Source organism: Pelmatolapia mariae, linkage group LG22, assembly GCF_036321145.2.
Source record: "Pelmatolapia mariae isolate MD_Pm_ZW linkage group LG22, Pm_UMD_F_2, whole genome shotgun sequence".
NCBI lineage: Eukaryota > Metazoa > Chordata > Actinopteri > Cichliformes > Cichlidae > Pelmatolapia > Pelmatolapia mariae.
The window spans coordinates 18,144,762-18,169,250 of record NC_086245.2 but is presented as its reverse complement, the minus strand read 5'-3'; the positions used below and the strand labels follow the sequence as shown (position 1 = coordinate 18,169,250).

Below are 24,489 nucleotides of genomic sequence, written 5' to 3'. Positions count from 1 at the left end.
TTTAGATGGAGGTCCCATTACCTGGACCTGATTCTAACCCATGCCCTGGATAACTTTGAAGACTCAGTGTTGATGCACATTCTCAATATTGTTTATTAATCTTTTTAATTTATTTGTCTGTGTCTAAAGCTTCCTGTTCTGTTTTGTTTATATTAGTCTAAACTTTGTATGAAGTGGCTAACTTCACCACCACCAATATTTAGCAGTGCTGAAATTGTAGCTTTTGAGAATTACCTCAGAACATGTCAGCTAGCTAGCTTACTGGAAACTTCTAACTACACTCAGCCTCACTGATTCCTAGATGCTACACCACACTGTTACCATACTGTTTATAAAAGTTGGCTTTAGATGGGCATTCATTAGAAAAGTCCCATCATTATGAAACCTCAAGCTGTGCATTTACATGGCCCCTGCCTTGTTGTTTTGAAATCAGATGTGGTGGGCAAGGTGCAGATGACAAGGTAAGCCTGTCCTAAACCATACTTGACTTTATCCTCTTGTCCTCTATTACTATAATGCGGACTCTCACTTACAAGTAAACCCCTGCTGTCCGTTAGAGAGAATGCAGATTTGAAACACTTCTACTCTGGCTTTGCTTTTCAGACCTGAGGTGTCAAGGAAGGAAGTTCACCACCACCAACTTTCTTTGCATTAGCTGGCTCAATGGGTATCACTGAAACGCTGAACAGGACCTGCTCTTGATTAGGAAATGCGCTTGTTGTAAGTTACCATGGTGATTTAACCAGGTAAAAAGATACAAAGATACAAAGTCAGAGTTTCATGACACAGAAACTCTGACTTTGTGCCCATCTTTTATATACAGTCTATGACTGCAACAGACCGGCGTATGTCTGCTATTCTTGGACCTCAGTGGGGTTAAAAATAGGGTTTGGTGTCTGAGGGAGTATTTACGTTACAAGTAGAAAACTAAAGGGCAGCTTTAAACCTTTAACTGATTTTGGAGATATTGTTGTGACGTGTGTTCGTTTAGGGGTTTAAAATGTTGAAAATTTGCAGTCTTAAATTTTAAAGGTCAGCGAAGGGGTGAAACTTCATTTCATTCCCATGCACTATGAATATGATGATGATGATGACTGCCCAGCTTGTAAAAGGCCATTCCCTCAAAAGAGCCCCATGCCGGCATCGCCACAGCGCCAATCACTTGTCTATTTTTAGCAGAGCTCTCCGAGGCTGCCATGTTGTCTGCGAGGCAAACGTCTCTCCCCCAGAGCAGGGAGGCACTGAGTCACGGTCCTGGTCTCTGCAGCTGTGCGGCTCTCAGGTTCAACGTGTTGCTTAATTAGGACATCCCGGAAGAGGAGCCGGTGCCGCGCGCAGCTGAGTGACGGGGCAGGGGAGCAGGAGGGGACCGCAAGACAGCAGCGAACTGCCACGAATCCGTCCCGGCGTAATCACACCCCTAAAGATCCGGACAGAAATTTACCGCGGACCAGAACAGGGAGGTAAGATGCTTTTAGAGGATGTACTGATGGTTTTTTTAACCAGTGTCAAGTTCAGTCCGTTTCAGTGTGGGGCGGAGGGATGGAGCCCCGGGGTGGGGGTGCGCATCCCTACGCAATAATAATGTCCAGACAAAGTGATCCCGTGCAGCATGCTTTCGTATGTTATGGCAGTGCATGTGAGAGCACTGTTTGCCACCTCCTTTATCTCGATCGCTGCGGGGAGTAACATATTGTGGCGCGGAATATGAAGCATCAGACTGAAGGACGGGTGAAGTCCGTTGAGCCGGTGCCATGTCGTGTTTTATTATGGAGTGATGGTGTCTTCTCGTGTTTGCACAGAGAGGGTTCATTTTGCAGCTGTGATAAACCAGTGTGAGTTTAAACAGCCCAGTCATTTTTTAGGATCACATATGCTGTGATTCAGCTTTTTCTCAAAGATCTATCAACACACTCCCAGCATCTGGTCCGTATTCCATGAGTCACATATCTCTTTATTAACCTCATATAGATAATCCAAATTATTGTTACATAAATAATACTATTCTTAATCATAAGAGCCAAACCTTTCACCATCAGCTCCCACTGATCACATCACAGCTTCCCACATCAGTAGGTGGAAGAAGAGTTGTAGCAGATGAAGAATCAAAGTGTCTCCAAGTACAGGACCCAGGCCCACAGTGGAATATCTTACAGTAGGCCCATAACAGCAGGAGCCAGACTGCATCCCAATATAGCCACAAAGATCAGATACCAGGCCGGGGGGTTCAGGAGGCACATGCAGAGTCAGGGTGAAGTCCCTAAAATCTTTCCACTGCATGTGCTGCTGGTTTTGCTGTGGAGTGTTTGTGTTGCTGGCCAAGCCGACACCTGCTGACACTTAACTGCCCATAAACTAAACACTCCACATTTTGCACATTTGGACCGCTTTTAATGCTTCACAGGCTGATTCTATCACCTTATAATCACATATCACTCAGTATAGTCAGTATATAGTCCATTCATTCTATTTTTTTCTTATCTGTTGTTTCCATGCATCATTTGGCATTTGTAGTTTTTGTATTCTTTGCTTTGTTTGTATTTTCACAAGTCAGTTGGCTGCTATAACAACATAATTTTCTCTCCTGGATAAATAAAGTTAAGTTATGTCTATTATTAAGGAGACTAGGGTAAAGGCTATTTGTTGGAAATCACCGACACGTTAGAAACAGTACTGCCACATTTTCATGCCACAGAGATGTATCTCTGATACAGCCAGCAGGCTTAACCCCCAGGCTTCTTCCCGTTAGGTCTTTGTGTTAGACTGAATGCATTCCAGTAAGTCCATATGAAAAGCCTAAAAGAGCATCATTGGCCATGTCTTTGCATTGCCATGGAGAATTTGGACAAGTGACAATAAAATCAGAACAGAGGCTGAGTGTCTTTGCTTCAGTCTTTATAGGCAAAATTTGAGGTTGTTGACAAGCGAGACAGTGATGAAGTGTTTTGGATTTGAAATAGTACAGTAGTTGATTTTTTTGCACTCTACTGAATTTAAATTTGAACTTTTTGCTCTATCCATTAATGGATAGACAAACCCAGACAAACCCAGGCATTATGTATTATAATAATCGTTCTATCTTTGAGTTATGTCAGTATTTAAAGATTATTTTTGCTGGAGCCATCAAATTTGACTTGACTCTGAAGATCAGCTTCAATTGTTTCAGCTCTAATAAAATCACATCTACTTTTATGGCAAAAGATTTTCAAATCTAAACATACAGTCGTTATGGTGTGTTCACAGAGTATAAGTAACAGGTATCAAGTCTACCAGATGAAGTATAAAAGCAGGTGTTACAAAACTTTCTGGGGCCAGAGACTTCTTAAGGGAAAGACTTATTTTTAAGAAATCGCTCATATCACTAATCCTCATATCCTCATGTGACAGTCTGATCTGTGTCACAAAGTTCGCCATGCTCACCAGCCTACGAGTCTGGCTAATATCCAAGGCTGCAAGAATGGTTCCCTTCCCAATGAGAGGAGTGAGTGACATGACAGATCGAAGTGATGATATGACATGCTTGTTTTGCTGATTTAAATGGTCTATATATGATCCCCTGTATATATAATAAAAGCACAATTTCATGAGCTATGGCGCATTTTGCAGAGCCCCTCAGGAGATCTGCAGACCTCGCTGGATAAAGGGTGACAGTTCTACACACTAGCTGACATTTTGCAAATATTGTGTATTTTTCATTTGTATTTTTGGGGTTAATGTTTAATATAAAGTTTTGTCTTGTAATCCCACTTGGATCAGACCCTCGAGACCAGAAGCAGGTACCAAAGTACAAACTGATAAGAATATTTTCGACTCATTGCTCAAACTTTAAGTGTCCTGCTTCAGAGAACACAAACGCTTGTTGCAAACCGAGATTCTGCTCTCCAGGTTTCTGGTCTTGCCTAAGAGCTGCTGTGACCCACAGAGCAGAAATAACCTCTGAGTCCTGAAACAGGAATTTGGCACTGCTGGGAGATTTCTCCAGAGAGATTCGATGACGCCCATCAGGACATGTTTGCTGCTCACAGGACATAATTAGTAGACATAATTTACAAAGATTACAGACAGCGAATTCTATTCAGCCAGCATAGCTGCCATATTATTGGAGAGTGTTTCCGAGCGTTTCTGTAGATCGTTTTTGTAAAGCAAACAGAGCCGTCTATAACTCACACCCCTGGATTGCATGTTGGACACCCAGGTAAATAGCAGGTGTCAGATTAGGAAGCATGTGTTACCTAGCAGTGGTTTGCGTAAACATGCAGCGGGTGGCTGGATTGAGTTCCTCCTCTGTTGACTAATATATGTTGGAAACAGGCCTGCATCGCTTCATAGTGAGACATATGGCTGGTCAGTGTGACAAAGTGGTCTGTGGAGTATTCTCGAATGTATTTTAGTGGTGCTCAGTTACTGTTTGTTTACCTCTGTCCAAAGGCCAGAAACATGTGAATTTATGCAAATATGTTTCTACACTTTAAGTTTCCATAGACTAAAACAGAAAGCAGGTCTTCCCGTTGTATATATCTTGTCCTTCCGGGGGTTGATGTTGATCGTTACAGAGCAAAAACTTCCAATATCGATACATCAGTCCATATTTTATGCAAAATATAGACGTTGATATTGGAAAAGGAAAATGTTCTCAGTTCCTGCATCTTCAAAAAAATCATGGTCTACATGGTCTGTGCTCAAGAGTGAGGCTGGTGTAGGTGCATCATTAGCTACCATACACAGAAGTCTGCAGGGAAAAAGGCTACTGTCATATCCCTAAAACAGAGCCATGCATGAAACAGAGACAATATCAGACAACAGCATCTTACTTGGACGAGGACCTGCGATGGTTTGAACAAGTGTAGAGGAGGGATAGTGGATGTGCTGGACCAAGAATGCTGAACACGGAGCTGCCAGGCAGGAGGAAAAAAGCAAGACTGCAGAGAAGATTCATGGATGTAGTGAGAAGGACATGCAGAGGGTTGGATGTGACAGAGGAGGATGCTAAGTATAGGGTGAGATGGAGGCAGATGATCTGCTGTGGCGAACCCTAGGGGGAGCAGCTGAAAGAAGAAGTTGCACGATGATAGATGAGCTTTTAGAGATTACCTTTTATTCATTTAGTTGCACACACTATAACAAAAAGACAAAATTATTACACAAAAAAGAAAGATTCAAATCACTAAATTACCCAAAGATAAGCAAATAACCATATATTATTTGTATATTTAATCAAAGAATCCACTTCATTGTTTGACTTTTCTCTCAGTCTGGCATCAGTTTCTGCCTTTCTTCATCCCGATTAGGTGACACTTTGAAATTGTTATGACCCAGGCTGTGACTGTGGCTGTGAGCCAGACACCTCATACAGTGACATTATTTATACAAGGCGTGCTGCACATAGCTAAATTTAGTGTTGATGAAAATCAGGAGCAGCGCAGTGAGAAGGTTGAATAGTGACAAACATCACCAAATAAAACAAAAATAATGATTATAAATGAATTGTAATGATTTCAGCTGTCATCATGTGACAGCAGCAGCGGCCATGAGTAAGAATCCACGGCTGGTCTTGTTTTCCAGGTTTGTCTCCATGGAAGGATTAATGCAGCGCCTGGAGCGAGCTGTGACTCGCCTCGAGCAGATGTCAGCGCAGGCGTCCAGCGGGATGGCCAACGGGGACTGTGTCAACGGCATCGATGGAGGCAAGTCTGTTAAACTTGCATTTGGAGGATTAAATAAGACAAGCAAGCAAGTTAGCAGGATTTCACTGTATTTTTCCAGGTCTGTCTCAGTGCGTGGAGGCCTTCGACGTGCTGATGAGTGGCCCGGTGTCAGACTACCTGAACAACAGCCGCGCCATAGGGAGCGAGGTGGAGAAGCATGTAAGGCTTCACCCACTAAAATCTAAAGTCTCACATATGCTACCCTACGAATATAGAGTCACTTGTAGGCACTGTCCATGCATCAGCTGCTGCAGACAGATGTTTCTGCAGCTGCTGCTGCAGCAGTCTTCTGTTACAATGTAGTAGGTCTCTCATTCTGCTGTTTGTCAAACCGATCATGATTTAAAGGGGCATTCCCTAAACCTCATACTGAATTCAGCTCATGCTTTATAAGGAGCATATATTTATCCTCAGAGTGTCAACAGGGCTTTTTAAATGAGCCTCTTGCTCTTGTTAAAGAAGATTATTTTTTCATTAACATGGCTTTGGGAAAGCTTTGTTGTGAAATAGTTCACAAAAAAATACTGTAACATTTAAAAGGTTAGCTTTATACTTTGGGACATATTTAGTTTCTTGCTTGCTTCTCAAGCCGACCATACAAAGGCAAGACAAGACACTCATCAAGACATTTAACACTGTCTAATTAAGATGATGTATTTGGTTTTTTAAAACTAAATTTTCAGCTACTTATTTGCCATAAAGATGTGAGACTGTTGTCTGTTGCTTGGCTCTCTCTAACAAAAGGTCAGACTGTTCGTAAATGAGCGTCTAATTTTGTGCCTGATATATTTATCTATAAACTAGGCTGTGCAAAGGAAGAAGAGCTCTCTGCAAAGGGAGCACTGCTGAAAAGAGGAGAGCCACCACAGATTTTCATTCTCTGCCAACCTTTATCTCATTGGACACACATTTATAAACACAGGATTGTCCCACTCTAGATTCCACTTAGATAGGCAAAGCTGTATGGGAGGTCCGTGGTCCCAAAGAAGGCAGACAACATGTCCGTGTGTGTGTGTTTCCTGTCCTTAACAAAGCCGAGGATGGGAGTATGATTGAGCTTTGACCTTACATTCATTTATCAAACTGTTAGTGGAGGACCTTTTCCTATTTGGTAATGACCTCTACTCCCCGTAGGACCAGGAAGTGTTTTATGGTATGCCAGTTGGCAATAATAGCTGTGTTACGTCCTTGGAATGAATCCAGAACAACAAAAAGCCTCCAAAACAGACGTGTAAAGGTACTCAGAAATGCCTGAATTTCCTCTGTGCCTTGAAAGATGGTTTCCATCTCTGTGTCCCATCACTGAACACAGTGGAGGGTGTGTGTAAGAGAGAGAGAGAGAGAGAGAGAGAGAGAGTGAGAGAGAGAGAGAGAGAGCCAGAGGTGGTTTCTTCAAGTTTGTAAAGCTCCTTTTATGGAAAAAGCCTCCCCGGTGGTTCCCTTGGCCTGCAAATGGACCTCTCATACACACACAGAGGACACGGTTGGCTGGGAATAACACAAACTAAGTGAGTGAGAGTGTGTGTTTGTGTGTGTATATCAGTTAGACATAGTCATTAGAGTGTTTGCCTAGATTTCTGCAGCGACTGCTCAGATTGTTCATGTTCTCTGCATGGTGAACAATCTGTGAAGACAAGCACTCATCAAGTATAATATAATGTATTATGAGATCAGTCCTAACATTTACACTTTGTGACTGACAGGCAGAGATGGTGATGAACGCCTTACAGACTCAGAGAGCTTTCGTCAAGATGGCTGCCACACACCAGGAACCAGCGCAGGTATGACAGGAGGACATTAAAAGGGAAACCTGCACTGATGATGTCACAGTGTAACCTCAGAAGCTGTGGGATGGTTTTGGGGGGGTTGTTTTGTTTTGGGTTTTTTTTGATGGGCACTGGATAATTATAATATAATTTGTCTTATATAAAGATCTTATTAAACTTTTAAAACACAACTGAAAATATGAGCTAAAATGAACTGGCTTATGGAGTCGGGACATATTATGCATAATCGTATGTCACCGATTTCAATCTTTCACAAAAACAGTACGATTTTATTTATAAAGCACCAAAAATAACAACAACAGTCACCTCAAAGTGCTTTATATGGTAAGGTAAAGACACTACAATAGTGCAGTGTTTTCTGTCTGATCAGCTGTTAAATAATATTTGATGAACTACAACAAAAACTACAAGTGTGGTTATGCACCCTGATTATTTAATAGCATATAGCATCTGTCCTTTTTATTCGTTTACAGGCTGCAGCCGGTCTGGTTTAACTCTGTCAGCTTGTTTAAAACTAAAATAATCCCACAGAGGTGATTTTGTTTTCTTTTTCCGAGAAGCTCTTACACGACAATCAGCTAAGGACAGGAGACTGAAGCTAGAATTTACACGAGCTCACAAACGTTGGGCCATAGAAGTGTAGCCTGGTCTGATGAGTCTCATTTTCTGTTGTGACAGCCAGATGGTAGGGTCAGGATTTGGCATAAATAACATGAAAGCATGGATCCATCCTGCCTTGTATCAACAGTTCAGGCGGCTGGTGGTGTATTGGTGTGGGGGATATTTTTCTGGCACACTTTTGGACCTCTTAGTACCAACTGAACATCATATAAACATGTCTGTGTAGGTTGTAGACATCCAGATCTTGGTAGTCTAAGGAGCTTGGAAAGAAAGCAACTGGACTTCTTTAAGCTTAAGATGTTTCATGTCTCATCTGAGAAGCTTCTTCAGTTCTAAGACCAAATGTTGGAGAGTCCCAGGTGTTTAAACCTTAGTGGGGATTGTCCCTTAAGAGGGTCATTGACTTACATTATTAATCATTTGCCTCATAACATGAGGCAAGGTGGAAAAAAGGCAGTTCTGAAGGGAAGGCCAACCACGTACTAGCGAGGTGTACCTAATGAAATGGACAATGATATATGGTGGACAGCTGTCCACATACAAAAGGTAGGTTAGACAATCAGGAAGAAGGGAAGACAGGAGAAAACAAGGCATCATTACAGGGAAAGACAAAAACAAAGAAGATGAACAAGGAAAAGTAATTTCTATAAAAAATCAGGAAGACAAAGAAAGAGGATGCCAAAAACAGGAAAACCCCAGGAACTCAAAACAGAAACCAAAACTAAATAATATCGCAACAAGTACCACTCAACATCACAAAAAGATGGCTCCATGAAATCTAACCTGATATGACAAAGCAGTTCAGTGCTGTTGTCTTAGCAACGTATATCAGGTTTATTGGCCATCGTGTTGTTAGGGAAACACCAGTCATGACCTCGCCGCCACAACTATTTTTTACTGTATCCTCTTTATTGTCTTTAGAGCCTGTCTGAATGTGACGCAAACAGTGTTACCATGTGACTGGATTCCATGACTGCGATTGGCTGTTTGTGTTTCAGCTCTCAGCTGAGCCACAGAAAACCTGCTGAAGCGTGGTGCAGCTCTCATGACTTTAAGGGCCAAATTGCATCAAATTACAGCAGCAGCCTAACAGAGAGATGAGCTGGGCCTCAGTCCTCTGTAACGGTCTGACCTGTGTGTTTCCCAGCAGGCCCGTCTGTTCACAGAGGGATTACTCTGCTCTTTGACCAAGAAAATGCTAATACAACACATTCCCAACATGTTCACGTATAGAGAACAGAGGGGTGGGAGAGATGTCTGTGTCTGTGTGTGAGAGAATGATATCATCCCATTGGCCTTCTGCTTGTGTTGTATGTGTGTGTGTGTTACAGGGTCCACAGAGCCCAACAGGAAGTGATTACTCCCGATCTGTCAGGTCATTGGTTGAGAGGCTGTGAAACGAGCATTCAGAGATAGTCAGAAATGCAAACAAGGAAAGAGTGAGAGAGAGAAGGGGACTAACCCAGGAGAGGGGTGGGCTGATAGAGAGGAGAGACACATTCAGCATCACAACGAAACTCAAAACAAAACACGGAAAACGGGGAAATGGTGGCTCAAGAGCTGCCACCAACGCCCTGATCCAACCACATAATGGCCAATGAAAGCTTCTTTCATTTGTCTTTTTGAATGTGCAGCATGAGCAAAAACTTCACCACCTCATGTTGTAGCCCAGTTAAAACCGAGAGCAATAAAACATAAATTAAAACTGAGTTAAGTAAAACCGCACACCTTTGGTGTCTGTTTTTACAGACAGGCGTTCAGGTTTTACAAGAAAAGCTGGTAAAATTTGGAACCTAAAGACCTGAAGCTTGCATGAAAACCGTAACTTTCAAATTAGTTTTCAAATGTTCAGATGTTAATCTGCACTCATATCATGCAGGATGAATAGGAATAAAAAGACACTTCTGTTTATAACCTTTAAAACAGGTTGAACAGCAGATATTGTTCAATAGAAGGTGCCCTCCTTGGTTTAACTGTCATAGATGCCAGTTTAGGTTTGAATTTATAAGGCCTGATTTAAACTTTCTACCTTAGCATGAAATGGTTTCCTTTGCACAGTCAACATAACCTAAAAACCTTTCAGTGCACAACCAAACACCAAAAAAAAAAAAAAAAAAAATACTCCCCCGAGTGCAAAACTCTCTTCAGAAATCTCTCACAGCCTTCCTCAGTCAGGTCTATATCTGTAGCCCTCAGCACAGATAGAGAAAAGTGTGTAAATCTGGGCAGTGCCCCTTATTAAATCCACACGCACACACACACACACACATGCGCACACACATATCTCCAAAACTTCTGGCCTTTCTCCACAGCGCAGCTCTGTTGTGCTCTCTGACTTTTTATGGGCATGTTCTATATTTGACTCTGTTGTTGGTGTGCATGTGTGTATGTGTGTATGTGTGTGTGTGAGAGACAGTTAGATCGAGTGTTAGACAAAGAGAGAAAGAGTCAGAGAAAGTAGGCATCTCACTCTCTCTCACTCTCTCATGTGACCTCAGGTTGGCCCGTTAACTCACCGTGTGTGACTGTGTGTGTGTGTGTGTGTGTGTGTGACTGTGTGTGTGTGTGTGTGTGTGTGTGTGTGTGTGTGTGTGCTGCTGGTCCCGGCAGTTCACACACGACTTTCTGCCTTTGATGCAGCGCTTGTGTAGGAAGTCAAGTCCTGTGCTGTTATAACGCACTGAGCTCAGCCAAACACATGATGTGAGCTGACGTTTTTTATCCTTTTTGCCGGATTGTTCTCGGCACTGAAAGAAGCAAAAAGCTCAAAAATCTGATAGATGACAATAATGATTCAGTACACTCAGCTGAGCTTGTCAATAACTCTTTTGTCAGTGTGTTGATAGCTCAGCAGTAAACAACAAAAGTGGAAATGAATCAATTAGCTGCTTTAATACATCTCGCCAGCACGTGAACCTTCCCACAGCTGGGATGGGAGTGCAGGTGCTCTATTTTGCAGAAACTTCTCCAGGCTTTGTAAAAGTTTGCAATTCCTCAGCTGGTAAACAACTAACGTGTACGGCAAGTCATTCTTTCTCTGTGTCCGGGAATTCTCAGAGCGAACTGTTTGCAAGCAAACAAACCAATGAAGACTGACTCTGTGCCACTTCCTTCTGAAGCAGCCGCAGTGAAGTCATCTAAGGCAGGTGTGCAAGAACCAGAAGGTGGAAAACTAGTGCATCCACATGCAAACACACACAGAAAACTGGGAAATGTGACTGTAGAGGCAGAGGACAAAAACAGCAAATGGCACGTCTGCGTGGCAAGGACCATGACACTGGGTTGGGGGTGTGATACACTTCAGACAGGTCATCATTAAATATATGATCATATAACACAACAGTTTTAAAACTCTTAAAGAGGCTGTTCTTATAAACATATACATAAAATAACATACGCAAAGGTGCACCCACCACCTTTGTGTATGTTATTTTTTACTCCCTAAGATCCTGCTTACTTATATGGGTGCATTACAGTTGGATTTTTCTGCACCTTATACTTTACTCTGCTCATCACAGACTTATTGTACCTCATGCATCCCAAACAAGAGCTCAGATCTCAGCAGGGTAAAGTCAGATGTTTTTCCTCTGAATTTATCCTCCAGTACTCATAAATTTGTATTAAATGAGTAATTGCTCGCCTTTAAATACTGGCAATAGAGATAACAGATTCATAATGGAAGGAATTACTACAGGGAAAGGTAATGGAAAAAGTTACGCCTTAGGGAGGCAAACTTCACCCCTCAAATTTTGCTTGCTACCTTAAATTCGTCCTACATGCTCACTCTTAAGCACGGCCTATTTGCTGCAGTAAAGGGGTGATGTATTGCTTCAAAGACAGCCATTAGGTGGACTTAGAGGGAATAAAAGCAGCTGGAGGAGCTGAGAAAGGGGCATCTGTCTGGGCTTATGAAGATCATGTGCGTCTGATCAGGGGAAGAATTTGTTAGGAAATAAATTTTAGTGCTGTTTTTGTTGCTCTCCTGCTCTCGAACATAAAACTACTAAACCTGATGCACATGAATAGGTTTTCATTTCAAGCATCACCTCTTGCTCACGTCTAGGTGATGCATATATCAGGAGCACCGCTGCAGCTTAACCGATCACTACCAGCTCCTCCTGATTGTTCATCAGCTTCCTCCTGTCACAGCTCATTAGCTCCATATGTTCTACATTACACTCATTTCACAGCAGATCAGAACATGTAAGCAAGTAGCAGCTATTTGCCAGTGAAACGCTGTGTTCCTGCACTTCTGTGAGCGCGGGTGCATGTGTAATTGATAAACTGTAAACATTGGAGAAACGGTATGCCTTACAAGGCCACAGGGATCTCCCCATGAACTGAGGAATGTTTTCAGGCTCGGAGCGATGGGGAGGGGAGCTGAGAACTATGAGACGAGCTATACCGTAACTGAGATCTGGATGTTCCAGTGGAAAAAAGGCCCGGGCTAATCAAATCAGACCGTCTCCTGCAGCCCAGTTTAGGAATTGCTGGATGGTGCCGAAGTGGGCATGGAAATATAGCTCAGATTCTACACTGTAAAATCTAATTAGTTCCCAGAACTCAAAAAAATTATGGAAACTCGTTGCCTCAAAAAAATTGAGTAAAGCTTAGCTAAAAATGACTAAGTTAGGACAACTTATTTACTTTGAGTACTCTGTACAAGCTCATTTGTTCCCAGAACTCAAAAACATTGGATCAAGTTTACTTAAGATGACCAAGTTAGGGCAACTTACTCATTTTGAGTACACTGTACAGCCTTGTTAGTTCCCAGAACTCAAAAAAATTATGGAAACTCGTTGCCTCAAAAAAACTGAGTAAAGCTTACTTAAGATGACTGTTAGGACAACTTATACATTGCAAGTCTGCAGTATTAAGAATAACTTGATATTTCTGACTGTACAATACTAATTGTTTACTTACTGACAAACATTTCAAGTTCAACTAAATGAAAAAACAATTTGTGTTAACCTGAATATGATTAAAAATAATTAACAACAATTTTTGTAATGATGTTAAAATGAACCCAACTTTTATTTTCAAACACAACAAAGTACAACAGCCAACATACTGGACACTGTTCTGCTGAACAACAAACAATTATATTGCCATCACTGTTATAATCTTACAATGAAACAAAGTCTCAGATTTAATTATTCTGAAAATAAGTTTAGGTCTACCACAGTTTGTTTTGTACTTACATTACTTATATAGTCAAAATAAAATATTTGTTGTTCTGTCACAACTGCAGTCTCTAATTTAAACAATACATTTGTTTTGCATTCCAACACATGAGCTGGAATGTTGTAATATTTTAAGGATGGCTTGTTTCCAGTCCAGGCATTACTGCCTGAATGACTATCACGGAACGAGGTGATCCAAATGTAGGTGCAGAAGAAAGTCTTAACTTCCCTTAAGTACAGTGGCAGTGGATGTGGGTTGGAGATGCAATGAGCTTGAACCTGCAGGCGACCATCTTCACTGACCACACCATCTGTGACGGCGGACTCATCTCTCCTGTTGTCCTGCAAGCAAACAATCATATTTTTTGGAACATGAACTTAATTGCTTTCTTAAAACATTTTTTTCTGCATTTGGTATAGATTAGACTCCAATTTAGACAATCTCAGGCTCCCTCCCCACCGGAGAGGTGACATTCAATGTCCCACTTGTCAGTCTGGATAGCTGTGACCACCACCTGACACACAATAATGTCATGAAAGCATCATTTTAAAAAAGGGCTATGCAAACATGGCCAATAACTTTCATTCTAATGATGTGCAAAATGATTTTGGGCACAAAACAGATTTTGCTGTTAGAAAACTTGCAGACTTCACTATATACAGTGTAGACCCTCTAAACTAAGTTTGGGGGATGTGATCTTTCAAGAAATGCAGACCAAACTGTTGTTGTTTGTTTATTTACACAGCATGTCTTGTAGAATTAACTGGAGTCACCAGCAACAGCATAGTGCAGTCATATCTCAAGTCTAATAACAGAAGACAGGAAAAGATCAGTAAAGAAACAACTTCCCCAAACCAAAGCACAAATAAAACAATAAGTAAAACAGGCTGATCTAAAGTATGATTAAAGTTCAGCCTGATTAATATAAATGTCACTGACAGTTGCTAATATATTGGAAAACCAAAATCCTTACCACTCCTGGCTCGGGACCAGGAGTGCTGGTCCCGAGCCTCAAAGACAGTAAGAAGCAAGCAGAGGGAGAAAAAACAGAACATTTTTCAGAAACTGATTTGATCCTTAATGGCTGTGCAATCATTGTAACATAGAGTTTGCTTATGTTGTTAAATAAAGGCTAGATTTGACATTAATAGATGCCACAGATGTTCTAAAGCTGCCACAAAGCATAAAAAAAATGGACGTCTCCGAAAACGTCGGAGCATTTTTGCAAATATGTGATGTCTTGATAAATCGAGCAGATATTTGAAATTTACACAGCTACATTAAGCTGTGTAAATTTATCTTTTAAGAAAATATCTTAAAAGTTTATTTTGTGACCCAGAAAAAGTAATGTTTTTCAGCGGCGCTCCTCCGCCATTGCCACGCTTACAAGTACACACAGGCTCCGACAACCGTGGCCGACAAATGTGATCCTCCTTTTCCCCAGACTACCCTTTCTGGGTCACAAAATAACCTTTTAAGATATTTTCAGGCGACAATGTAGCTGTGTAATACTCAAATATCTACTTAATTTATCAAAATATCACATATTTGCAAAAGTGCTTCCACGTTTTCGGAGAGCTCTGTTATCCACCCCCCACATCCCACACCTACCCCACCCCTAACGGCTGCACCTCCCAAAGAATTTTGTCTGGGCTCTTATCTCACTTATTTATTTCAAACAATCAACAGAAAATTTCACCACATAGTTTTATGTAAGGTTTTTAAGGCTGTGGTGTTAATTTTTAAGTAACATGAGCCCAGCGGCAGCAGCAACGCTAGGCTAACACTAACTAGCTAGCAAGATTTTAAACCTGGTGCTAAACTAAGAGAAGCCACAAAATCAGTTTGAATAAGAGTAAACATTTACTCACCAAGTCAGTAAAGATCCACAGCAATGACAACAATAATATCTTGAGCTGACGCTTCTCCAGGTTTGCTCAAGTTATTCCATAAAAAATGCACCGTGAACACGCGGACTGATCCGGGAGGGAGGAGGACCTGTAGTCACGTGGCATTTTCAAAACACATCTTTCATCCTTCCGCACTGAGAAGCAAAACTTCCAGCTTACTTAGTTTTTCTAAGTTAAGACAACTCAAATAAATGGAGTTTATCAGCGTTTTTGCATAAAAAGTACTGGTAACTTATTAAAATTGAGTTCTAAAAACAAATTGATAAAAATTGAGTTCAGCCTATTTAATATTTTTAATTAAACACAATATTACATTTTACAGTGTAAAAGAGGGGCTAAGGAGGTGGCTAAAATATACTAGTGAGTGAAAACAGTAAGATTTTATAGGCATCAGTGTTTTTTAAACAAATAAGAGAATTTGATGTTTATAGGGTTCAGATTATAATGACCCTTCTCTTTTACACCCATCTACTGTCCTCTTCCTAATTTCTCCCTCCTGCTCTTGCAGACAGAGCTCCAGGACCTCTTGAAGCCGATTTCAGATCACATCCAGGAGATTCAGAGCTTCAGAGAAAGAAACCGTGGCAGCAGCCTCTTCAACCACCTTTCAGCCGTCAGCGAGAGCATCCCCGCTCTGGGCTGGGTGGCCGTGGTAAGGAGGAGCACACATGAACGTGCACATGATGCTGTGTAAAGATTGGCATGTCTGATAAACCCTATTTAAGCCACAATGCAAGAAAGAAAGCATATCAACTGTGTGAACAGAAAGCTATTAGCTCTTTTTGAATTTGATGGTCCTCAGGAGCAAGTATCCGACCTTTATGAGTAGAGTGTGTGTAATAACCAGCTGATGGTAAATGACGCTGATGTTAGCTTAAACGCGTCAGACAAAAGCAAACATGAAGTTAAGCCAACTTTTCAATCATCTGCATAAACAACCTTTCACGCAGATAAATAACTAAAAGTAAGACCTTATTTTTCTTCCTACAACATGGACTTTTTCTGTTTTCCATCAGTGTAAAAATTTCTTGTGACTTGAGGCGAAGATCATTTATATTAAGATCAAAGATCACCATCTCCAGTGCTTGAATACAAGTCTTTGAAGCTGCTTCTGGTCTGTGCAGGTTACTGTCAGGAAGCCGCTTTTCGCCACTTATGAAACATGCTGAACTTAAGATGTTCAGAGAAGTGTTTATGTCACAGCTTTCAGGAGATTTTATCTCTCCCCATCTCAGAGTCAGAAGCCTGGTCCATATGTAAAGGAGATGAACGACGCTGCCACCTTCTACACCAACAGAGTGCTTAAGGACTACAAGGAAACGTAAATATAGCTAATTCTTTCATCTTTTCTAGATATTTAACACATTACAGCTGATTTATTTATTCCATAAATGACAATTCATGCAAACCATGAAAGTCAGTGTGGTAAACAAATCAGGTAGAGAGATAACGGGAGACTAGAATCCAAAAGTAGATGAAAATTAGAAAGGTAGCATGGCGAATGCAGACTAACAGTGTTCAACAATAAAGCAAGTTTTTTATTTATTTCCCAAATTGTTAAATAATTTCTGTATCAATTTAACCTGCAAAATGCTGCATCATGAGTTTCTTGCTCCGCTCACCTGCTCACGCCCATCCTCATCCACATGCCTCTGCTTCCTTCATATATAATTTTTTATTTGACCGTTATACGTTTGTCTCTCCCAGAGACAGACGCCATGTGGACTGGGTGCGCTCCTACCTGTTGATCTGGACTGAGATGCAGGCGTTCATCAAACAGCATCACACGACAGGTCTGGTGTGGAGCAAGAGTGTGAGTACACAAGTGAGGTGCCAAGTAGATGGATTCAAAAGGCTTTTTTGCCTTTGTTAGTATAATATTGTGCTGTTTTATATTATACTCACCACCTTCTCATACCTCAGCCTGAATCACCCCTGTTACTAGTGCTTTATAATGTCAGCTGTGTTTTCGTTTGGTTTCTGTTCGCACGGCTTGATTGTTTTATATCTGCTCAAAATAACTTCTACCATTTTTAGTTATGGAGCAGTCAGTTACATAAACCACTGCAGGGAGCATGAATGAATGAATGAGCTTCTCCTCAGTGGCTGCTCACCGCAGTTCTCTGTGAAGCTTTTAAAGACCTCTGTCACTCCCACACACACTTGCACACACACACAAACACACTGTTAATGTCTACTCAAGGACTAACCTTTGCTAGAGATTACAGAGGCACACACATACACTCACACAGACTACAGTGATCTGAAACCAAACCTCTTTCTCTTATCGGTTAGAAGAGTTTTTCCTCTTGATTTGGTTACAGAAAGAAACAAAAAAACTAAAGCTTCACTTTCCTTATTAATTGAATTGTTGATCCAAGGGGAAAGATGCCTGTTCACTCTTGCTCTGAGCCGCAAGTGAGGATCAATAATGCTGTCATATTTGTATGCAAACTACAAGGGAGCTGCCAGGAGATGGTCGGGAGATCTGAGCTTAGCATGAAGAATGTTAACAAAGTGAAACAGCTGGCCTGGATATTGTCATTCATAGTTTAATTTTAAACTCAAATAAAATAAATAAAATAAATCATTTTCATTACTGAGCTTTAGAGGTGCTGTGGAGATATAGTCATCATGGACACCCTTTTTACAGGGTGGAATGATTGTACAGCATATTTAATACCTTTAACAAAACAAGAACCAGATGCACAAGTTTGCCTTCGTTTCAGATTTTATCTAATTCATAAAGGCTCAAGTAAATACACACACGGCCACTAATATTTGGTTAAATGTCCCTTAGCAAGTTGCACCTCTACCGGATGCTTTTGGCACCCATCAATAATTTTCTGGTATAAATCTGGCCGGATATTTGACCACGCTTTATGGAAGAAAGATAATGTTAGAGTACATTTAATTTGGTTGGTTTCCTGGCGTAGACCCGGCTTTGAAGTGCAGTCCACACAGGCTGAGGTTGGGGTTTTCATAAGGCCATTCAAGAATCTTTGTCTTGACTGACCACTGTCTTGCTTTTCCATGTGGGCAGCTGCAAATTTCAGTTGAGGTTAAAAGTGTCGATTTAGGAGCAATGGCTTCTGTCTTGGTCTGCACCCTCTCAGTCCATGAAAATGAAAAACTGGTTTCACTGTGGACAGTGATGCTGGTCTTCCAGCAGATTCCAGTTTCCAGACTTGAGCCTTGGTGGTTTCTGTTGACTCCTAACCAGTTTCCTCTCATCTGAGGGTGACAGTTTGGGTCTTCCTCCTGACACCGGCAAAGTGATGGCACATTTCAATAACTTGTATTTAAGTACAGTTGTTTGAACTGATAAATCCTGCAGTTGTTTAGAAATGACTCCAAGAAACTTGTTTAAATCCACAATTCTCCTTCTTAGTCTTCACTGAGCTCCTTGGACTTTCCCGTTGTTCTGAGTATTGGTCAGTCCAGTGAGTGCTTTTAAACGAATCCTTTTATACTGGCAAAGAGAAACTACAACGTAGTCGATCATGATCACTAATGAGAAGTTAGCAGGCCTTGTGAAGTTAAAAAAGTTAAAAGATTTAATGTGTTTTTTCTTATTTTTTAAAGTCATTAAAGATGTATGCAGTACACTCATTCGACACTGGAAAAAGAACAGTTCGAAGAAATCATTCGTGCCCTTGATGAGTGGATGTAAACTTCTGACCACAACTGTACCTTTGGACATTCAGGGCAGCTGCTTCCTTCTGTTTGCACTCTAAGTTAAGAGGTCTTCTGCTCTCAGCAGGGAATCAAATAAGCCCCAAAAGGTTCACTTTTTCCTTTATTGCAACATGAAACGATGAAAACCTATGCTCAGCTAAAACTAATGCTCAACAACTGTGCTCACATGTGTACTGTCTGCATGCAGAAACTTGAGAGCCTGCAGCGGCTGTGTGTGTCAGCTGCTGGCCCTGCTGTCAGACAGCAGAGCTGCTGCATGTGCGAGAGACACAGAGTGTGTGTGCGCAGACAAGGACCGGAGTGTGTGGTACCAACAGGTGGTCCTCACGATTTACTTGAATGGAGGTTTTCTTTACAGAAGTTGCCCCGACAAAGAGCCTGTGTACACACACAGCCTGTGCCGTAACCTAAACTGCAGGGCTGGTCCCTCTTCACCGATGCAACGCGTCATCTGCTGCTCAGATAGCGCTTTAGTGACAGGCCTATCCACAGGCTGACATATGGACCCATGCAAACGGTCACATTAAACTAGACACAGGGTAAAAAAACCAAAAGAACTTAAAACGTTAAAGCAAGTCCGATTCTGAGTAGTGAACATCACACTTTTAACATTTCAAATATTTGTTCCAGTTGTCCCTCGGGGGCTTGTAGTTAACATGATTCTAGTTATCACTGTTTAAATGGTTGAACTGACAGTTGTTTTATTTATTTCAGCTGATTATAAATCTCGGGGTGAAGCCTTCAAACCTTCAAGCAAGGAGTTCTTCATGTCAGAAACATGAAACAATAGATGTCAACTATTTAATAGATTGTTGATTGATTAAGCTGTAGTTTAAAACAGCAGAAATTAAGAAGATTTTAAGTGAAGCTAATTATATTAACACAAGGAGCCACCTTTTTTTCCACCTAAATCCTTTTTGTACACAAAAACCCACAAATACACACACAAAGAAGTGTTCAGTAGATAGTTTTACAGCCATGCATGAATGTGTGCGTGCACACATCTGCTGGTTCTAATCCAGTGGCATGCAGTGAGCTGTTTAGTGTAACAGGTCTACATTGTTCATCAGTAATATTCACAACACATGTTACTCGTGTCAAAGGTCAAGTCTGAGCACTCAGAGGCACGTTTGGTGACAATTTAACCCTGTGGTGGGTGTGTGGGTCTGTCTGTGTCAGCTGTGCTAGATCTTCAAAAAACAGATTTGTGTGTGTGTGTGTGTGTGTGTGTGTGTGTGTGTGTGTGTGTGTACCCTTCTCTTCCTTACACATCAGGGCTACTTAAAGGACCTTTTTCTTCATAATTTAAATTCTGATGTTATAAAAAAGCTGTAATGAACGAAATTTGGGAAAATGAGGGAAAAAAACATCTTGATTTTTCTTTTCTGGCACAACAGTGCATCCATTTTCTTACACTTATCCAATTCAGGGTCGCGAGGGGCGAGCTGTGGTCTATCCCAGCTGTCGCAGGCCGAGAGGCGGGTACGCCCTGGACAGGTGGCCGGTCAATCCGGGGTTACGTTTGAGAAACAGTGCAGTTGTAAAATTTTGTCCATTTCGATGTGAAACTGTCTGTTTTTCACCCATCAAGTAGGAAAACTCCTGTTTGATCCTGGGAGGAGACAGGTCACTTTGGGGTTGTGTCAGCACAACAGCTGACATTCATCTTAATCATTTTTCATATTTCATCAGTTTGTTTTATCTTTTTTTTCTTAGTCGTTATTGTTTTGTTTCTTGTTGCATTGCCTTCATTTTCTTTTTTGTTTAAACTTGTTTAGTTGTTTTGTTCTTGTTAGTTTAATTTTAAAGGGAAAGCTCACAAACCAAAGATGCTGTGTTTCACTGTATTATAAAAGCTTACTTTAGTTTAAAATAGTATCCAAATTCATTCAAACAAAAAAAAAATCAGGTAAAGATTTTGTTCAGATTAACTTGTTTAATATTCATGTACTACACTTAGCTTAAGTAGTACAACCAACATAAAGGATGAGTCATGTGAACTGAAGGCAAAGTGAGTGAGCTCTGCTTAAATTGAAGTTACTAAATTTAAGTGTTTTAACTTTCTTAAAACTCAAACAGTTCACATAAAAATGTTATTGTGTTGCTTTGTGTTTTTTACATTACTCACATCAAGTGTCAGAAGACCAGGATCTGCGAGCACTGCAGAGTTGTACAATTTAAGTACAATTTAAATGAAATAAGCAGACAGACCTCAGATTCAGAGCTTGAGTCAAATTAAAATATTTTAGTAAATATACTTGAATTATTTTTTAAATATTTTATTTTCTTCCAACATCTCTCAGGGCCCCATTGCTCCTGCTTCTCTCTTTGATTCGCCTACAGCCCCGAGTGCACCCTGTCCACCTCCACCGCCTCCTCCACCCCCCGGCCCTCCTCCGGTGTTCACCGATGACAACGCCAAGCCTCAGGCAGACGCTGCCGCAGCCCAGCACTCCGCGCTATTTGCCCAACTCAACCAGGGCATGGACATCACTAAAGGTGCATCCACGAGCAACACAGAAGAGCTGAGCGACAGTTTCCACCTTAATTTAATTTAAGCTTATATTTTTTAACTCATAATGTTATCCTCACACTTTCCATCTGTAGGTCTGAAGCATGTGTCAGATGACCAGAAGACCCACAAGAACCCCAATCTGCGTTCTCAACAACCAACAACAGCCAAAGGCAAGAACGCAGGGCCTGTGGCTTCACCCACTACACCTGCCCAGAAAAGACCCCCACTGCTGGAGCTGGAGGGGAAGAAATGGAGGGTGGTACGTGCGATGTGTAAATCCTATTTTGAGGATCATTTGTATTTAATTAAACCCACAACGGGAGCTGAAATGAAGGGCAGTTTGGAAAATTTCAGTGACAATTTAATTTGCACCTACCCAGCTCTCATTTATATCATAGAAACAAACCCAATCCAGGTGTCCTGGTAGACCGGCTGCTAATCTAGATTTTTGAATCCTTATTGTTGCAGGAAAACTTTGAGCAGAAGCACGACCTGGTGATCGAGGAGACGGAGCTTAAACAGGTGGCGTACGTCTTCAGTTGTAATAACTCCACCCTGCAGATTAAGGGCAAAATAAACTCCATCATCATCGGTAAGCTGCCTGAAAACAAAACCAAAATCATGAGTTTGAGCACAGATTTCATAATGTGGGATTATAATCTTCATCTGGTTTGGTTTCATCCCGTCTAGACAACTGTAAGAAGCTGGGTGTGGTTTTTGAGAACGTTGTTGGGATCGTGGAGATCATTAACTGCAAATCGATTCAGTTACAGGTGAACACATTTTTCTTTTGACACAGAATTAAGTGATGTACCGAGTGTCTCGTAGGTCCGCTTTCATTTTCTTAAAACTGTTCAGAGTTTTACACCCAAAGTGTAAAACAACGTCTCACTGTGCCCAAAAAAAGCCTGTCAGTAAGTGTGGCATGTCTTTCTGCAGGTTTTGGGAACAGTTCCCACCATTTCCATCAACAAGACCGAGGGCTGCCAGGTCTACCTGAGTAAGGACTCCGTCAGCTGTGACATTGTCAGTGCCAAGAGCTCTGAGATGAACATCATGATACCTGAAGGAGAGGACGATTACGTGAGTAACCGAGATAAAGACTGAGCTAATTCTCTCCGTGTGTGCAGCTGTTCTTACACTTACTTTGTTTTTGTTTTCCTTTTTTTTTTTTAATACAGAGGGAGTTCCCAGTGCCGGAGCAGTTCAAGACTGTGTGGGATGGATCCAAACTGGTGACAGAACCCACGGAGATCGCAGGCTGACTTTGTCGTCCATACGCACACAAATATATTTCCGTCCTCCTGATGTTATCCCTCAGACATACAGTGCTATGAAAAGTACTTTCCCCCTTCACAACTTTTTTTGTATAGTTGTCACACGTTTTTAGATAATGAAACTTTAATCAAGTTTTAAAATTAGATATATTGTTCTCTGCTGACCAAACAGAACACAAAGGCTCATCTCACATATGCCAAAAAACATCCTGATGGCCCCTAAGACTTTTGAGCAAATATTCTGTGGACTGACGGGACAAAAGCTGAACTTTCTAGAAAGATTGAGCCACTTAATTATCTGGCGTCAAACTAACACAGCATTTCATAAAAAGAAGATCATACCAAAAATAAAACGCGGTGGCAGTAGTGTGAATGTCGGTGGTTGCTTTGCAACTTCAGGACCTGAATGACTTCTGGGCGACTCTGCTCTCTACCAGAAAATGCTGACGGAGAATCTTCGGCCATCAACGGTGCTCAGGAAACTCAAGGACATTTGGCTTAGTCAGTAGGACAATGATCCAAAATACACCAGGAAGTCCACCTCTGAATGGCTCAAAAACCAAAAACAAATTGAAGGTTTTGGAGTAGTCCAGTCAAAGTCTGGACTTAAATCAGACTGAGATGCTGTGGCATGACCTTTAACACATTGGAGAGGTTTCCGACCATGCCGGAAACCTCTCCAATGTGGCTGAATTAAAACAATTCTGCAAAGATGAGTTGGCCAAAATCCCTCCACAATGATATGAAACACTCATTGCCAGTTATCGCAGTTCTTGCTATCAAGGGTGGCACAACCAGTTATTAGGTTTAAGGGGCAATTACTTTTTCATACAGGTAGTTTTGGGCAGGTTTTTTTCCTTTGATTAAAAAAAAAAAAATCATGGTCATCATCATTTAAAAACTGCATTTTTATTTACTCAGTTAAAGTTTATTTGCTGATCTTAAACACATAAATGTGAGAAATATGAAAAAAAAAATCAAGAAGGGGGCAAATACTTTTTCATAGCGCTGTAGGAAAAGTTTTCTAATAGGCACGTAGATTAACTTTTAGTCCACTTGCTGTTGCTGTATTTGTGACTTCATAAGAGGTTTCTCCAGCACTTCTGCAGCTGTTGTCTGTAATGAATCTGTCAGTATAACACAATCTCCCACTAGTTGCTCAGGTTTAGGTGTCACAAACCAGAGCACACTTACATTTCTGTGCCAAAACAACACAGGCATTTATGTGAGAAAGTGTAACTGCTAAAAAATAATATTTTAAAGGTATTCTCATCATTAGATCCGTTTCCTTAAAATATAGATTTTAAATGTTCCGAGATGACCACTAATAAGACAGTACTCCACTTACACCTACTGCAGAAAACTTAAAAAACCAACATTACCTTCAAATAGAGAAAAGCAAATAAGTGTCTGTGGTACATTTTCCATCTAATAAAGTGCTTCCAGCCACCTCTGTAAAGAGCATCGTGCCCAGCAGTCGTGTAGTAAAGTCACTGTGAAGTACATGCAGTATTGTCCTTATTCTGCATTAACAGCTGCTGTTGTGATTGAAATGATTAATTAGCTCATTTCTTTTACTGTACAACGTATCAGCTATAGTAGTAACGGTTACCTCCGAGCACTTCCTATGTTTATCGTACTTTGTATACCACTTATTTTGTAGCACACAGCACCAGCATAGCACAGATTAAATGCTGATACTAAAAATAATATAATATACAAGAAAAAAAATTTATGTAATTCTGTGTCTTTTTTTTTTTTTCAAATAAAGTCAAAACCTCCCAGTTCTGG

At 41.0% G+C, this 24,489-nt stretch overlaps 1 protein-coding gene across 1 annotated transcript; it reads left to right on the top strand.

Annotated features, from left to right (window-relative positions):
• The first annotated feature begins 1,189 nt into the window (after positions 1-1,189).
• Positions 1,190-24,476, top strand: cap2 (cyclase associated actin cytoskeleton regulatory protein 2). The gene is made up of 13 exons (XM_065470883.1): positions 1,190-1,463; positions 5,563-5,684; positions 5,764-5,864; positions 7,409-7,486; positions 15,716-15,859; positions 16,443-16,528; positions 16,915-17,020; positions 21,210-21,405; positions 21,514-21,680; positions 21,890-22,013; positions 22,112-22,194; positions 22,361-22,504; positions 22,603-24,476. The coding sequence occupies exons 2-13, from the start codon at positions 5,573-5,575 to the stop codon at positions 22,684-22,686; spliced, it is 1,425 nt and encodes a 474-aa protein (XP_065326955.1). The 5' UTR covers positions 1,190-1,463; positions 5,563-5,572; the 3' UTR covers positions 22,687-24,476.
• The last annotated feature ends 13 nt before the right edge of the window (positions 24,477-24,489 follow it).

Bases quoted from the DNA above. Each gene is read 5' to 3' on its own strand.
- cap2 (XM_065470883.1), top strand. From the start codon at position 5,573: ATGGAAGGATTAATGCAGCGCCTGGAGCGAGCTGTGACTCGCCTCGAG. The intron at 5,685-5,763 runs GCAAGTCTGTTA...GTATTTTTCCAG, and splicing joins TGTCAACGGCATCGATGGAG to GTCTGTCTCAGTGCGTGGAG. The intron at 22,195-22,360 runs GTGAACACATTT...GTCTTTCTGCAG, and splicing joins GCAAATCGATTCAGTTACAG to GTTTTGGGAACAGTTCCCAC.